Source organism: Oryx dammah, unplaced genomic scaffold (genome assembly GCF_014754425.2).
Source record: "Oryx dammah isolate SB20612 unplaced genomic scaffold, SCBI_Odam_1.1 HiC_scaffold_12, whole genome shotgun sequence".
Classification (NCBI taxonomy): domain Eukaryota; kingdom Metazoa; phylum Chordata; class Mammalia; order Artiodactyla; family Bovidae; genus Oryx; species Oryx dammah.
Genome location: NW_024070196.1, coordinates 17,035,269 through 17,053,130, shown reverse-complemented (window position 1 = coordinate 17,053,130; position 17,862 = coordinate 17,035,269). Strand labels below are relative to the sequence as shown.

At 35.5% G+C, this 17,862-nt stretch overlaps 1 protein-coding gene across 1 annotated transcript in view; it reads right to left on the bottom strand.

The window, feature by feature from the left end:
- The window catches only part of MGAT4D (MGAT4 family member D), a 46,423-nt gene that overhangs the window by 178 nt on the left and 28,383 nt on the right, over nt 1-17,862 (bottom strand). Inside the window, exons 6-11 of the mRNA XM_040251674.1 lie at nt 12,725-12,838; nt 10,964-11,039; nt 9,556-9,670; nt 6,632-6,762; nt 2,556-2,663; nt 1,617-1,743 (exon numbers count right to left, since the gene is read on the bottom strand). Coding sequence (XP_040107608.1) covers nt 1,617-1,743; nt 2,556-2,663; nt 6,632-6,762; nt 9,556-9,670; nt 10,964-11,039; nt 12,725-12,838 — 671 coding nt within the window. The remainder of the gene's footprint in view (nt 1-1,616; nt 1,744-2,555; nt 2,664-6,631; nt 6,763-9,555; nt 9,671-10,963; nt 11,040-12,724; nt 12,839-17,862) is intronic.

Genomic DNA, 17,862 nt, shown 5'->3' with positions numbered 1-17,862 from the left:
ATTCACAGAGAATCTGAGGTTTGTAAGTACACTGAAATAAACCAAACTTAAAACCCCAAAGAAAAAAAGTTGTATATAAAGGATGAGTAGAAAGATTACATAATGTAATTTTAGTGTAAATAACATACATATCTTCATAGTTATAAAATCATTGAATACTGAGGTAATGAATTATACAACTATACTGAGAGAGTAAAGGTTTGAATGGAGGGAATTCTATCAAAATTAAAATTGTTCCTTGAGACCTACTGTATACATGGAGCACAGGGAACTCAATGTTATGTGGCGCCTGGATGGGAGAGGAGTTAGTGGGAGAGTGGACACATGTCTACTTACGGCTGAGTCCCTTCCCTGTTCACCTGAAACTATCACATCATTGTGAACTGGCTATACCATAACATAAAATAAAAAGTTAAAAAAAGATTGTTCCTTGAAATTTTGTTCACTGAAAGATGCTGTTAAGAAAATGAAAGAGCAAGGCAAAGCTGAGACTTGTGGTCAGACTGTAAAGAGAGTTATTACAATTCAAAACTAAAAAGGCAAACAACCAAATTTTTAAATGGGCAAATATTTGAATAGATTTTTCATAAAAATACATATAATGAAATATACTTAGGGTATATCCTAATTATATGTATGTAAGTATATAAAATTACATAAAGCACATGAAAAGATGCTCAACATCACTGGTCATTAAAGATATATAAATTAAAATCATAATGAGATAGCAGGGTTTGCTTGCTTTAGAATTTTATATAAATAAAATCCTACAATATGTAGTCTTTTGCACCTGGCTTTTTTCAGTTAGCATAGTATTTTAGTGATTTATCCATATTGATACATCTATTGATAAGAATGTGGCTTCAAACTCAGATCTATTGTCTCCAAATTCATTGTACATTCACAGTACATGATAAAAAGGGAAAAGGAAATTCCTCTTTTACAGTGCATGATATATTCCCTTTCACAGTATGTGATAAAAAGGGAAAAAGAAATTGATCCTTCTGAAACAAAATATTAGTGAATGTTAGAAAGTTACATGCATAAAATTTAAAAACATTCCAAACATAAGGATATAAAATAACACATTGATGACTACCTGACAATTTTCTATATATTTATATCAATTTTTATACTTACCTTTATTATTGATGGTTTAACTTTCTGTAATATGATGTAATCTCTTACCCACTATGAAGAAAGTTGAGAAATAGTCTAACTCTAATCCTTGTTATGCCATTTTTTCCAAAGAATGATTCTGATAATTTTTAAAGAAGGTGTTGAATTTTGAAATTCCTAATAATAGATATCCTGTTGGAAATTTTTAAAATAATTTAATACAATCACATTTTACACATCATTAAATTGTTATTTCTTTGTTTTATGCAGTATGAGGAATAAAAAAAAGTTAAATTATAACATCAAAATATGAGCAATTAGATATACATTCTCCTTAATCTGTCACGAATTTACAAAGATAAGTTAAAATATCTTATAAAATTGATATATAAAGGAAGAAAGAATCCCTTTATAATAGCACCAACAAGTAAAAAGGCATAGACTAATTTCTGTCTGCATCTCCTGTGACTATGTCTTATGTACTTTGATGATATTACTTTCCGGATAAAGATTCATAAAAGTTTTCACTATTCCAGACACCTGTTTACCAAACACTTTAAATCCTGAATTCCACCTTGCCTGAGGGCTAACAGCTAATGCATACTGAGTCCACACTCTAAGGTACTGTTTCAAAGGGTGCAGTACAATAGACAGAGTAGAAAAGGTGGTAAGAAGAGGGCAGGCAAATAATGAATGAAATGATGAGAGGGTGTACATGTGCATTTGTCTCATTTCCACTGAGAGTATTAAAGCAATCATTAGCTCTGCTGTGTGAGGAAGCTAAGAAGGATAGCAATGCCAACAGCACTGCAGAGGTGAAAGAAATCTTAAGGCTCATTCATTTCAACCTCACTTTCTAGACAAAGAAGGCTCAGCAGAGTGGTAGGGCTTGGCCCAGTCTCATGTACACAGGTCATCACAACTAAAAATTGATTGTTTTGACTCTGAAGTCTTTGCTCTTTCTACCCCACCGAGATGCTAAGTCAATTGATGAAAAACATAGGAATGATTAAAAATCAAATAATGCTAAAGTTTTGTTCATTTGGTAAACAGGGATCTGAAAAAGAATGCTGCTACATTTAAATTCAATAAGAGGCATTTTATTTTTGAAATATTCTTCTATAATTTTGAATATTAAACTAAAATACTGAATTTTACTATAATTTTCAAAACACCTTTTTAGTTTCATTATTTAAATTATACAGCTGACAAGAGTAAGGCATAGAAGTTTACATAGGCTGGATTTTTCTAACCATGATAGATAACCTGGATCTTATAAAGTTGATTGTTCTTCATAACAAATAGTTCTATCATGAGATGAATTGTGTTTAGATAATCTTGATAGCCCCTCATATTCTCATCATTCCTTTTCTAAATAATATTTTATAAGTTCATGAAACCTTGTGTATTACACAACTACATTTCAAAACACTTACTTTGAAATACTGTTCTCTTCCAGGGTATGATGACTGTATACCCACATGCTGGAAAAGAGAAGGTTTATATCGAATACGAATATGCTTATTTCGTTCTATACATTTTTCCTGTAAGAGAAACAACAATCTTGTATAAAAACCCAAATACTCATTTTTATTGCATTTACTGGTGTCAGAACCTTTTGTTAGTTTTTGCCTGGATTCTATATTACTATTTTAAAATTTAAACAAAACATTTAAATTCTTAGCTTTTTCTTTGTAAGAATAATGGAACAAAGAAATCAAGATACAAAAGCATGTATTTTCTTTCATGAACTTTATTAGTTCACTAGAAAATCAGGCTTGCTTGCTCAGTCTTGTCCAACTCTTTGTAATCCCACAGACTATAGCCTTCCAGGCTCCTCTGTCCATGAAATTTTTCAGGCAAGAGCAGTGGAGTGGATTGCCATTTCCTACTCCAGGGGATCTCCCCAACCCAGGGATGGAACCAAAGTCTCCTGTGTGCCGCCTACGTTATAGGTGGATTCTTTACCACGGAGTCATCTGGAAAGCTCAGAAAATCAGGCTATTGTGCAACTATAATTTTCCTCTCCTCTCTCTTTATTCCAGTAATATAAACTTTCCAATATTTTCCCATCTATCCATTTCTCTTGGTCTACATTATTCTCTCCCCATTTATTAATTTCAAAACTAAATTACTCCCTCTTCAATTTCTCCTTAAAACGTATATGATTTTAAAAAACCAGTATTATACTTCATGGAAAAAGATTTGGATAATCTACTCAAAAATAAAAATAAGAAAGATGGCCTGTGACATTATCACCCCCTTTTTTAATATAAATTTATTTTAATTGGATACAATACTGTATTGGTTTTGCCATACATCAACATGTATCTGCCACAGGTATACACGTGTTCCCCATCCTGAACCCCCCTCCCCTCTCCCTCCCCGTACCATCCCTCTGGGTCGTCCCAGTGCACCCGCCCCAAGCATCCAGTATCATGCATTGAACCTGGGCTGGCGACTCACTTCATATATGATATTATACATGTTTCAATGCCATTCTCCCAAATCATCCCACCCTCTCCCTCTCCCACAGAGTCCAAAAGACTGTTCTATACATCTGTGTCTCTTTTGCTGTCTCGCATACAGGGTTATCATTACCATCTTTCTAAATTCCATATATATGCATTAGTATACTGTATTGGTGTTTTTCTTTCTGGCTTACTTCACTCTGTATAATCGGCTCCAGTTTCATACACCTCATTAGAACTGATTCAAATGTATTCTTTTTAATGGCTGAGTAATACTCCATTGTGTATATGTACCACAGCTTTCTTATCCATTCATCTGCTGATGGACATCTAGGTTGCTTCCATGTCCTGGCTATTATAAACAGTGCTGCGATGAACATTGGGGTACATGTGTCTCTTTCAATTCTGGTTTCCTAGTGTGTATGCCCAGCAGTGGGATTGCTGGGTCATAAGGCAGTTCCATTTCCAGTTTTTTAAGGAATCTCCACACTGTTCTCCATAGTAGCTGTACTAGCTTGCATTCCCACCAACAGTGTAAGAGGGTTCCCTTTTCTCCACACCCTCTCCAGCATTTATTGCTTGTAGACTTTTGGATCACAGCCATTCTGATTGGCGTGAAATGGTACCTCATTGTGGTTTTGATTTGCATTTCTCTGATAATGAGTGATGTTGAGCATCTTTTCATGTGTTTGTTAGCCATCTGTGTGTCTTCTTTGGAGAAATGTCTATTTAGTTCTTTGGCCCATTTTTTGATTGGGTGGTTTATTTTTCTGGAATTGAGCTGTAGGAGTTGCTTGTATATTTTTGAGATTAGTTGTTTGTCAGTTGCTTCATTTGCTATTATTTTCTCCCATTCAGAAGGCTGTCTTTTCACCTTGCTTATAGTTTCCTTTGTTGTGCAGAAGCTTTTAAGTTTAATTAGGTCCCATTTGTTTATTTTTGCTTTTATTTCCAGTATTCTGGGAGGTGGGTCATAGAGGATCCTGCTGTGATGTATGTCAGAGAGTGTTTTGCCTATGTTCTCTTCTAGGAGTTTTATAGTTTCTGGTCTTACATTTAGATCTTTAATCCATTTTGAGTTTATTTTTGTGTATGGTGTTAGAAAGTGTTTTAGTTTCATTCTTTTACAAGTGGTTGACCAATTTTCCCAGCACCACTTGTTAAAGAGATTGTCTTCCGTTGTATATTCTTGCCTCCTTTGTCAAAGATTGTATCCGACTTTTTGCGACCACATGGACTGTAGCCCACCAGGCTCCTCCGTCCATGGGATTCTCCAGGCAAGAATACTGGAGTGGGTTGCCATTTCCCTCTCCAAGGGATCTTCCCGACCCAGGGATTGAACCCAGGTCTCCTGCAATGCAGGCAGACGCTTTAACCTCTGAGCCACCAGGGAATCCCAAGGTGTCCATAGGTGCGTGGATTTATCTCTGGGCTTTCTATTTTGTTCCATTGATCTATATTTCTGTCTTTGTGCCAGTACCATACTGTCTTGATGACTGTGGCTTTGTAGTAGAGCCTGAAGTCAGGCAGATTGATTCCTCCAGTTCCATTCTTCTTTCTCAGGATTGCTTTGGCTATTCGAGGTTTTTTGTATTTCTATACAAATTGTATCACCCCTATTTAAAACAAGCATTTGAGAAGATGTGATACATATATATATGCTGGAATATTACTCAGGCATAAAAAATAAAATAATGCCATTTGCAACAACATGGATGGACCTAGAGATATCATACCAAGGAAGAAAGTCAAACAGAGAAAGAAAAACGTCATATGCCATCACTTATATCTGGAAGCTAAAATACGACACAAATGAACTTATCTACAAAGCAGAAACAGACTCAATAGACATGGATAACAGACTTGTGGTTGCCAAGAGGGAGAAGGGGTAGGGAAGGGATGGACTGGGGGTTTGGTGTTAGCAGATGCAAACTATTATATATTTAATGGATAAACAACAAGGTCCCACTGTATATAGTACAGGGAACTAAATTCAACATCCTTTAAGAAACCATAATGAAAGAAGAATATGAAAAAGAATGTGTATATATATATATGTATATGTATAACTGAATCATTCTGCTGTACAGTAGAAATTAATACAGCATTATAAATCAACTATACATCAGTAAAATAGTTTAAAAATTATGATTGCTATCATTATTTATGTAATATATACATATAAAATTCATTAAAATACATCTCACTCAAATTTATGTGCATAATAATGTTAAATAACAGGCTTATTTAAATTCATTTATACTGATGTTAACATGTAGGAAAATACTGTATTGAAAATTGTTTTTAAAACATAGAGTCATTAAATAATGTACAGTTAATTTGAAACTAAAGTTCAGATAAAGTTAGTTGAGGACTTAAAATATAGGAAATATCATAATACCTTTAATCTATTAATAAAAGTTTCAGTAGGATGGTATTATCAAATTCTTGCTTGCCCAAAATAACCACTCAAATAACTTGTTGATGAAGCAAAGCTGAGTTCATTGCTTACTGCAGTAAGGGAGAAAATACCTTGATAAGAGTCCATTCAAGTCTTGTGCCTATTTTTCAACTGGATTATTTTCCTGTTGTTGAGTTTTGAAAATTCTCTATATATTCTGAATACAAGTCTTTGTTAGACATGGAATTTACAAATATCTTGTCCTATCCTGTGGTGCCTTCTCTTAACAGTAAATTTTGCAACACAAAAGGTTTTAATTTTAATGAAGTCCAATTTATCAACTTTTAAAAATGGATCAAGAATTCTGTGTCATGTCTAAGAATTCTTCACCTAATCCTGGGTCCTAAACATTTTTTTCCCATGTTTTCTTCTAAAAATTTTGTAGTCTTATCTTTTATACTTAGGTGATATACTCTGAAATAATATTTGTAACAGGTATATGATTACATCGATTCTTTTTTAAAATATATATAAATATCCAGTTTAAAAAACCTATGCACTAAAATTTGTAAACAAAATTTAGGTAATTACATCAGAGAGATAGTATTTTCCTAAAAATACAGAGTAAAGAAATACTCACAAGAGCTTCTCCTGGGGTACACATCTTTACCAGAAAAATGTCCCCCAAGAGCAAATCTACGGGTTTATCTTTGTAGAACATTAAAAAAAAACGAACAAAGTCAGTTAAATCTTCAGATTTAAATAGCTTTCCTACGGAGAAAAAATAAACAAAGCCCAATAACTCTTCAGTGTTTATACCACATATCAAAACATAACCTTATATATAGTTATTCATTCCATTAACATGGGAAAGAGTACAAAAATATTAAAAATTAAATATATATTCCTTGCAAAGCTTAAAGCATTAATGAAGTTAGAGGATGATAAAACAAATCATATATCTGCTTCAGTATTAAGAATTACCACTTTTGGTGGGACAAGTAAGAAGTAAGTTTAGAATTGTGAATACTCTCAGGAAATTAACTTTGATAACTAAGGAGGATCAACTGTTTAAACCACTTGCAAGATATATAAATAAAACGGAAAGTTTAGGACCTGTAACCTTTCACTTAGTTTTTCAGAAACTATGATTTGTCTGAAAGAGATCAGCCCCGGGATTTCTTTGGAAGGAATGATGCTAAAGCTGAAACTCCAGTACCTTGGCCACCTCATGCGAAGAGCTGACTCACTGGAAAAGACTCTGATGCTGGGAGGGATTGGGGGCAGGAGGAGAAGGGGACGACAGAGGATGAGATGGCTGGATGGCATCACTGACTCGATGGACGTGAGTCTGAGTGAGCTCCGGGAATTGGTGATGGACAGGGAGGCCTGGGGTGATGCGATTCATGGGGTCGCAAAGAGTCGGACACGACTCATCGACTGAACTGAGCTGAACTGATGATTTGTAAGCTTATTTACATAGAACTTTATCAACATATTACATTTTTTTTACTTTTAGTGCTTAATTTTGAATAAAATAGAGTATTATTTCAATATTTGAACATTATTTTATAAGAATGTTATTTTCTTTTGTATTTATGATTCTTAAAGATTTACTGTATTTTAAAGTATGATTTCATTACATTTTATTTCTAATGTAGTGCATCTTTAACTTGAAAATAAAGCTGAAGGTATAAGATTCAGGTAAGTTTTCACCTTAAACAGTGTAAAACACATCTAACCACCTCATAAATATGATAGTAGGATGTAGGCATTTCATTTTTCACTAAGACTTGAGTCTATATGGGTCACTTGATAAGTATATGGTTGTATTTGAATTTTAGGCACCCATGTATATAGTAACCAAAACAAGTGATTTAATGATAGAAATAGTTGATTTAATATCTGTTTTCTTTATCTGCTGCCAGCATTCTGAAAATTCTATTTAGCTAGCTCATATTTTTAGAAAATACTGAAAAACAGAATTGTTATGATAACCAAGAAAATGAAGTCTTTATAGATTTAAGCTTAAATAAGAATTCACTATCATATATACAATGTTTCTTGCTCAATGTGCTCTTGTGAATACTCTCTATCCTTCTACTACCTGACTTTTCTGAGAAAAGCAAAAAGGATTTAAAATTCTCAAAGGAATAAACAAACAAAATTATCTCTCCAAGCTTTCAGCAGGTATCACTGTCACCTACAATTTTTCTCTTTATTGTAACCAAAGCTGAGAAAAAAAAAAAAACTTTCAGAGTTTTAAAATTGGATTCCACACCACTTTACAGAAAATTTCGGGGGGGAAGTGGTCAGTATATGAAGTGGTAGATATAGAAGAATAGATGGATTTTACTAGCAATCAGAGAAATGCTTTATTCTCCTCCCCATGGCAAACAAAGATTTTAATGGATAAAATCAAATGTTATCAAGTATATGGGGAAGCAGGAACTCAGATGCACTGCATTTAAGAGTATATACTACAGAGTCAACCTGCTAAGCAATCTGGCAGTACTTGTGAGACCTGGCTATGTTTACCCCAGTGATCCCATCCCAGGACACATATATATCAGTCCATTTCTTTGTGGCAGCAGACAGCTAGAAGCAGTCAAGGTCCACCACTCTGGGAATGGACATTTATGCAACAGTAAGGAAAATGAACATAAAGCAACATATAGATAGCTATAAAATCTAGTTTTGTGGACAAAAACATAAGGAATGGAAATATGTTTATCAAATCACCATTTGTGTAAATTTTAAATAAGTACAAACACATTGAACACCAAATCTTTTGCATGGTATCTGGTATTTATATGTATATTCTTGATGAAATATATTGAGTGCAAACCTATCATGAGAGTGGGTAGAAATAGGGGGGTGGGCTTTAAACAGAAGAATAAAAAAGGGCTCCTGCTTGTAAACAAAGATGAAATGCAATATGAAGCGAGTTAGGTAACTTGGCCTCCCGCAGTGAGGGTTAAATAAAAGAAAACGGGATAGAAGGATGGAAGGAAAAAATGGAAGGAAGCAAAAGGAAAGTCTATAAAATAATTATAAAAACAATACATCATGGGCACAATTTTAGGAACTTTTCTGTGCTGGGTACAATTCATATGTTTTTACATTTTTTAAGCATGTTAGCTTCAGCATACTAGAAATTGCAAGGACTTCAGAGTACCATAGTCCTGTTAAAATTCCTTCCTCTATAACTTTAATTTTTTGAGTTTCAATATTTTTCTATGTAAAATAGAAGTACATCTTAGTCACTGTGCTAATATTTGTCACACTCAGAGCTAGCGTTAATAAGTAGTAGCTGCCTTATGTTTTTATAACGTGAATATATGTCAATCTGCTTATTTATACTGTTTATCTACAAAAAAATTGGTTTAAAACACATTTTCTGAAATTCAGATCCTTGATCTAATTTTTCTGCTAAACTAATAGTATCTTTATAGAAATTATGCCATTCCTTTCCATTGAGTAACAATCTCTTTGATAATTTCTTAAAAACTTTTAAATTATTATGTACTAAATTGACCCCACAAAAATAGACCCACTGCTTACCTATAAATCCAAGAACTGAAAACTCAATATAAAGCCAATTATTTGAAGAGATGTTATGTACAAAATCTGTGATTTTTGTAAGGTACATCTTGTTAGCTAAGATATCATCTTCCAGCTTAAAAAAAAAAAAAAAGGCATTAGTACCTTTGATGCTTCCCTGGAACAAATTAGCTTGAAAATTGAAAATACAATAGAATACACTGAGAAAAAAAGCATTTTTATGATGTGGTAGATTGATTTTTTGTTCAATTCATGTTGAGGTTATTTCCTGTTAGTCAATTTTCATTTTCTAATTCTGAGACCAGAGATATCAGTTTCTTTCCTAAATACTATTAAGTAACATTCAGTCTAAATCCTCTTCAGAAGAGTCTATTCATCTGGGTTCATTTTCACTCTCTGCTGCTGCTGCTAAGTCGCTTCAGTTGTGTCCAACTCACTCTGACAACTATTTAGTTTCTTGGTTAAGACTAACTGGCTTTATGCTTAGTTGATAAGTGCCATGTCCGAGTGCCAAATATTGTGTTTGGCAAAGAGGTGACAAAAGGGAGGGGGCCTTCTCGGCTCCACCTAGCTGGTTAGAAGTATGGTGCCAGTAAGCCTAGAAATAGATCTCTGTGAGGGGGTGGGGTGGAAAGGAACTTAGAATTTCCTTTTTAAGTTTAATGTGTATTATGTGGAATCTATAAAGAGCGGTTCCTAAATGATTTGGGAAGATGCGCAAGTCCTCAGGCACAACACCAGGGCACAAAATAGAATCGTGCTCTTCCAAAAGGGGATGAGTACATGTCTCTATTACATTGTCTCTAACTAGGAATCGAAAGGGATTTTCATTTTTTACAGTAAAAAGAGAAGATCTGGCTTCAGGCCTTTTTCAAATTCCCTCTCCATTCTCCAGTGATATTCTGCACTCTTGTCACAACTGTGCACCCTCTCATGTGTGGTATATACTTACTGTTGGGAAATGTGGTATTATTATTTAACACCATGCAGGAATTTAGGAGGTACAAATTATATATAGTTAATTTATTCCACAAACACATAAGGCACTGTAGAGCTGTGTTACTCATAAAATGAGGCAACACAATGTCTAACGTAAGTGCCCAAAATATGTGTACTTAATCTAATATACCTGTGAGTAGAAAAAATGTAAGTAATATAATTTATTTTTTTGCTAATTTTTTTCAATTTGCTTCATGTAATTATAATTTCCTCTGTTAACAGTGACCCAGCAAGAAGACTGACACAGAATCAATGTTAAGCTTCCTTTTGGTGTTTTAATATAATGGATATTTTCCACTTTTTAAGTGCAGAGTCAAGTGGAGGGCTACAATGAGGAAGGAAGTAACTGAAGGAGAGAAGGAGGATATAATACTTCTATTTTCAATTATGTATCTTAATAAGGTCTTACCTGTAAATAATACATAGCTTTGGGCTGGGCATACAGCATCAAAAAACAAAAATCTAATACTTGTTTGATTCTCCAACTAGAGATAAATAATAAAATTTGTTAACATTTTTCATTTTATTTAATTTTATTTATAAGCATATCTTAGTAATTAAAAACAAACTTTTTTTACACTTTACTCACAGAAAATACTATCTATGTTAAGTGAAACTGAATATCTTATACTAAAGTTATACTAAAAGGTTTCCCAACTTTATTCAGTGGACAGTGTCTGCCATTGCTAAACCAGGATAAGCATAATCTACTTATTTTATGTTTTGGTTAGTCAAATTACCATCTATATAATAAAGTTAATTCCTGATCTTAGGTCTTGTTTAAATAAAAGTATAAAGAACCATTATACTAATTTAATATTAAACCAGATACTAGGCTGGGCTTCCCTAGTCTCTCAGCAGTAAAGAATCTGCCTGCTAGTGCAGGAGACGCAGGTTTAATCCCTGGGCTGAGAAGAACCCCTTAGAGGAGGAAATGACAAAACACTCCAATATTCTTGCTAGGAAAATCCCAGGGACAGAGGACCCTGGTGGACTACAGTCCATGGGGTCACAAAGAGTCGGACACGACATAGCGACTAAACAACAACAGATACGAGGTCAGCTCCTGAAGCTCCAGAGAGTAATACCCTGCGTGTTCTTGCCCTTCTGGGTCTCATAATCTAGCATGAAAGACAGAAAAATCATAAACTGAGAGCCATTAGACAAGTACTACATAAAGGTATTGACAATGATGACTTATAATAAGGTGGGGAGGGCGGAGCAGAGGGAAGGAGGAGCAGTACTGCAAAGGCATGGGTGTGTGAGGGGGCAGGCCGCCTCTGAGAACACTGTGAGCTGATGCAAAGGAAGTCGAGGATAGTGAGATCAGCGGGACCTGCTCAGGAAGGGTCTTTCATGACATGCAGGAAACTTTATCTATCTCATATGAAAAAGGATTCTTCTGGCTAGAATATGGAGAATGAATTGGAGGCAAGGCTAGGCTAGGATTAAGGGAAGCCAACAGATCTCCAATAGTCTGAACTAAGCCCAAGGCAGAGGACTGGGGATAACAGGGATAATGTAGAGAGAGAAGCTAAAAATGAAATGATGACGGAGTCATAAAGGGCAGAAGGAAAACGAGGATCTAGGATGTCTCCCAGCTTTAAGACTCTAAAAACTGAGTAAAATGTGGGTCGTTAAAAGCAAAACAAAATCCTTAAAAGCTATCTAGATTCGGACATACCATTTATTACTTAAAAAAAGAACCCAGTGCCAATAAGCTTCCTGGATAAGACCTTTTTCTGAATCTTAATGTCTTTTGCTCTGTTGAGTTTTGAGGAACCAAATTATTATACTTCATGTAATACATACCACATTTATAATCGAACAATAGCAATCCTTTGTATGTGTATAGAGCTTTTTATTTTTTTAGAATTCTTTCATAAACATGACTGTATTTTATTTTCACAATGACTTTCCCATATACGTAATGTGGATTTTATTATACATACTAGAAAGTTGAGGAAGTTAAGGAAAAAAGGCTAAATTACCTGCCTCGGATAATCAGCAAATAGAAAAGTGGGGGGTATTAATAGAACCTAGGTGCCAGCCAACAGAAGCTGGCTTCAGCATACCGCTGTGCATCAAATACTAACTACTATATGCTAAGTCTAACATTTTATCAGATGAAGCCAGTTATTTAAGGATACTACTTTTCAATATATCATACCTCTCTAATTTTTCTGAGTCGTCAGTTGATCGGGCAGCATGTGATATGTTTGGATAAAAATAAGCAGGTATTGAAATGACTTCTAAGGATCCAGATATCACCTGCCTTTTGAATCTATAAACAGAAGTGGAGGCGTATAATTGAATTTGATTGACAAAAATCACACAATTAAAAAAAAGTTCCTTATGTATATCCATATAGTATTTTGATCTGAATTACTTCATGATATACCTGATAGTGACATCATAAAACTAATACTTTTTAACCCCAAATATTTATTTTCTAAGTCAGTGACACATGTAAAAAATTACAATATACAATGTAAAATTAATTTCCTCTTATAAAAATTATAAGTACTTTGAATTTTTCAAGTTTTCAATCAGATATGCACTCTAACAGGTGCAAGTTAATTGACTATTAGCACAATATAGCAACTGCAAAAGAGCAAGAACGTTAGAAGATTCAAATCCATAATTTTAGTTTAATAACAGTCCTACCAAATAGCAATGTGGCTCCTGAAATCAGACTGTCATAGAAAGGATTCAGTGTGATTCTTGTCCACAATTCTTTGGAGGAGTATTTTTTAGACTCTTCATTTTTAAAAGTTAATATTTATAGACCAACAAGGACATCATTAAAATGCATAAAATACTGCTCACAAAAGCTGTACTATAAATCTTGTACTATCAAGGTAAATAATGAGAGACCAGGTAGAGCATTTTAAATGGTTTTCCATAAGAGAAAAATAATGTGACTTTAAATGAGATTTAAATCTAGGTATGGCATTATTTATTAAAATGGAAGCAGGACAGAGTTTATATGCATGATTTGAATTCGGTGCAAAATAGGCAGTATTCGCTTTGAATTTCAGTTATGACATTTTAATTAAATAATGTACGTTTTTCCCAACACTTTTCAAATATAAGTCTTCATGGAATATTAGCTGAATACAGTATAAAGTACAAACTTCACTACATAAATAACAGACGCACGTCATCTCGTCACTTCTTTCCGAGTCTGCTGGTAGCTGGTCTCCGTGCATCTGTTTTTCAGGCCACTGAGAGCCAGCAGAACACGCAATTGTGTCGCCTCCTTGTCTCCCAGTAATAAACAAACCCACGGGACACTGAACAAAACAACCAAAAGAGGGGACTGGCTACTAGATGAAAGTGCAGACAGTGATAACGCTGGAACTTTCTCTGGATGCCACTAAAAGACCATAGACCCTGGGGATGTTGACACCTTCGCTCTCCAGAGACCTGGGATGTGCAGCCACAACTGCTTAGTGAAAGTGAACTTGCCTGACATAAATGAGGAAAACGATTGTAGCGGAAAGGATATCCCATAGGATATTATGCTGGCACAAAAGTTCACATTAAAGGAACACTCAGAGATGTTTCATGACATTGAAAATGTAAATGATAAAATGTAGGTGCCGATCCAAACTCGGGAGTATGACAATTTGTCAAGGCATAAAAAAATGTTCACTCTGAATTTTAAGTTATAGGACAGGAAAAAGGCAAACAATGCTTAAACTACTCTTAATAAATTTTCTAAATGAAATGCTTTATTCTCAATGATTTCCATGTTTTATTTATTTTTTAATTGAAGTACAGTGGGTTTACAATATTATATTAGTTTCTGGTGTACAACACAGTGATTCAACATTTTTACAGATTATACTCCATTTAAAATTATCGCAAAATAATGGCTATGTTTCCCTGTGCTGTACAGCATTTCCTTGTTGCTTATTTATTTTATACACAGCTGTCTGTGGCTCCATCTCGCTCCTCCCCTGTCCTTCCCCCACTGTATCAGTGCAACTGTTTTGTTATGTGTGTGTTTATTTTTTAGATTCCACATGTAAGTGGTAACAGGATGTTGTCTTTCTCTGGCTTATTTCATTAAGTGTAATACTCTCTAATCCATCCATGTTGTTGCAAATGGCAGGATTTCATTCTTTTTTATGGCTGAGTAATATTCCATTTGTTGTGGTGTTGTGCTCAGCCTTGTCCGACTCTTTGTGACCCCATGGACTGTAGCTCAAACGGCCTCCTCTGTCTATGGGATATTCCGGGCAAGAATACTGGAGTGGGTTGCCATTTCCCACTCCAGAGAGATCTTCCCGACCCAGGGATCAAACATGCATCTCCTGCACTGGCAGGCGGATTCTTTATCCCTGAGCCCCCTGCGAAGCCCAGTATTCCATTATATACATATATCTCACATCTTCTTCATCCATTCATCTCTTGATGGTACTTAGGCTGCTTCCACATCTTGGCTTTTACAAACAAAGCTATGAACACTGGGATGCACGTTTCTCTTCGAATTAGTGTTTCCATTTTCTTCAGATATATACCCAGCAGTGGAACTGCTGGATCATTACAGCAGTTCTGCTTTTAGTTTTCGGGGGACTTTCCATAGTTGGTGGCTGCATGAATTTACATTCCCACCAACAGTGCACAAGCATTCCCTTTTCTCTACATCCTTCAACAATATCTATTATTTGTAGACTTTTTGATGATAGCCATTTTGACAGTCATGAGGTGATACTTCACTGTGATTTTGATTTGCATTTTTCTGATATTTGTGATGTTTAGCATTTTCCACGTCTCCACGTTTTAAATTACAGTGTACTAGATGAATATCAGCTTTACTATATTTTTCATTTTTCTATACATTTATAACTGTCAGAGAGTATTAAACATTTTGACCAATGTTTAAAGGTCATAAAACAATTGCTTGCAATTATGTAGTCATATCCACAGGAAATGTTTGTAAGCCTGTGTATTCTTTTTAGCTGATTCTGTCAAGAATCGCTTATAAGGATATCAAACTAGCATGGATTAACGTCATTTTAGGATAACGTGTCTTCTCTGAACAGTGGTTTATTATTCAGAATAAAGCAACTGAGAGGATGGCATGGGATATGAGGACATTTTAAGGATTTGAGTATAATGCAACATTTTCCCTGGGAAATCTCCTTTGGGGAAAACTAGACATCTGTGGTGTTTTATTTAATCTTGCTCAACTCTGTCTCCTTTTACACACATCAGGTATTTCAAGCCTTCCATACAGTTCTCAAGTTTCTATGTTGCCAGTTAACTCCTCATTCTCAACGTATGATCTTTACCTCTATCACAGAGAAACGAGAGACCTACCGTTAAGGAGGGGACTGTTTCATTTCACCTTCCTTGTGCAAACTAGTTTTGTCTTACTCTTTCACCCATTCTTATCTTTTTTTCTTTACTTAGTCCTGCCTATATCTCCTTGCATCCAATCCCCTGCACTCCTTGCTCTATCGGCTTCTTCCCTCTTCACCTGAGCACACAGAAAAACACTCAAGTTGCTCCCATCTCAAAACTCTCCAAACATGTCTCCCTCGAGCTAGTTTTAACTTTTCTCCCCATCAGTTAAGCTCATTTAGAAGAGACTAATTTTTGAAAATCTTATTATGAAAATTACCCAAAATATGCAAATCCCAAATCACCTGATTTCTGTTAATTTTTTAACTTGTTCATCTATGCAGTCATATTCTTTGCTTAAGAATTTTAAAACAAATCATAGATATCATATTTTACTCTTAAATTCTTCAGTGTGAAATTGTACAAGGACATTTATTTATGTAATGATATGACAGTATCACATCTCACAAAACTAAGAGTAATTACTTAACATCACATAATACTCAGTGGATATTCACAAATCCCTAGTAGTTTAAGTACAGGGTCTAAAGGTGAGGGGTGGGGATGAGATGTTCAAGTGAGTATCCACTTAAGATCCTCTCATTGTAATTGGTTATCTGTTATTTCTTTTTTAAGCTTATTATCTAGACCAGTCACTTTAGTTTTTCTTTTTTTCCCCCATGCAACTGTCATTTTGAAGGAAGTGGGTCAGCTGTCCTAAAGAAGGTCCCACATCCTGGGGGTTTGCTCCAGATTACTTTCACCTCTCACTGCGTATACTCTGAACTGGAGCTTAGCTCTATAGGCTTGATTAAATTTGATGAGATAAAATTTATATTTTAAGGCAGGACAAGAAAATTTCAGCATAAAATTCTTTGTCCCAACCCTCTCCCCCAGCATACCATGTGCCTCTGCATTCCATACACATTAACCAGACCGCCTCAAAGATGGGAGTGCCAGCTAATCCATACAGATCCATTTTTCTCCCCTTTCTTCTGGCGTAAATTTCTTAGAAGATTAGTATCCTTTCTCAGCTCTGTAAGGGCTTGTGACTTACCGCTCACTTTGTATGTGCCTACCTGGACTATGCATCTTTGGGGAGCATCAGGTAGACCATCACTCTGTCATTTTGATGTATGATCCTCTGTCTCAAAAATGTAACTGACTGTGCCTTTGACTTCTACCAGGGGGAAGAAACAGTCCTCAGAGCTTCTGAGAGTCTGTCTCCAGGGTTTTAATCCTAATCTGGCTCTACTAAAGTTCTCTTTTCCCTTAACTTGTTAATTGAATTTTCATGGACAGATTCAAGGTCATTTTGTTTTGTTTTGAGGTTGGTGACCAAGTACACCCTACAGTTACTTCTCGGTGTCTTTCCTTTGCATCATAACGGAAGGCAGAATTGTCTGACTCTACCTTGCAGTGACACCGCCACCAATTAGAGGGTCAGGAAGGGAAACTTGAGCCCTTCCCACTATTAATAATTATCCATCTCTTCTCAGCCCCCATTTCCCCACTTCCACTGTGCCAGGTATTGTAGGGTGGGGGTCTGCAAGCCACCATTCCAAGACCCCTTGCCTGCTCCTTCCAGGTAGTCCTATGGGAGGCAGTAAGGAGAGACGGGAAGGGAGGAGGAGGATATTCTCCACATGACTGGTTTCTGGAGAAGTCTCCAGCAGCGGCCTGGAGCGCAGTGTGCGGCAGCACTGGCAGGAGCGACAGAGCTGCGTCCCAGCATTGAGCACAGCACAGCAGCCCGTGCACACAACCTCAGACCTCGGGGTACAACCCCATCTTCCTTTACGTTTCCCCTGTCTCCTTCCTTCTTCTTTTTCTTCTCTCAGCTCTTGTAAACTTTTTAAGCTAATTTTATTTTTTATATTTATTTATTCAGCTGCACTGGGTCTTAGTCCCGTCACAGCGTGTAGGATCTATTAACAGTTCCCTGAACAGGGA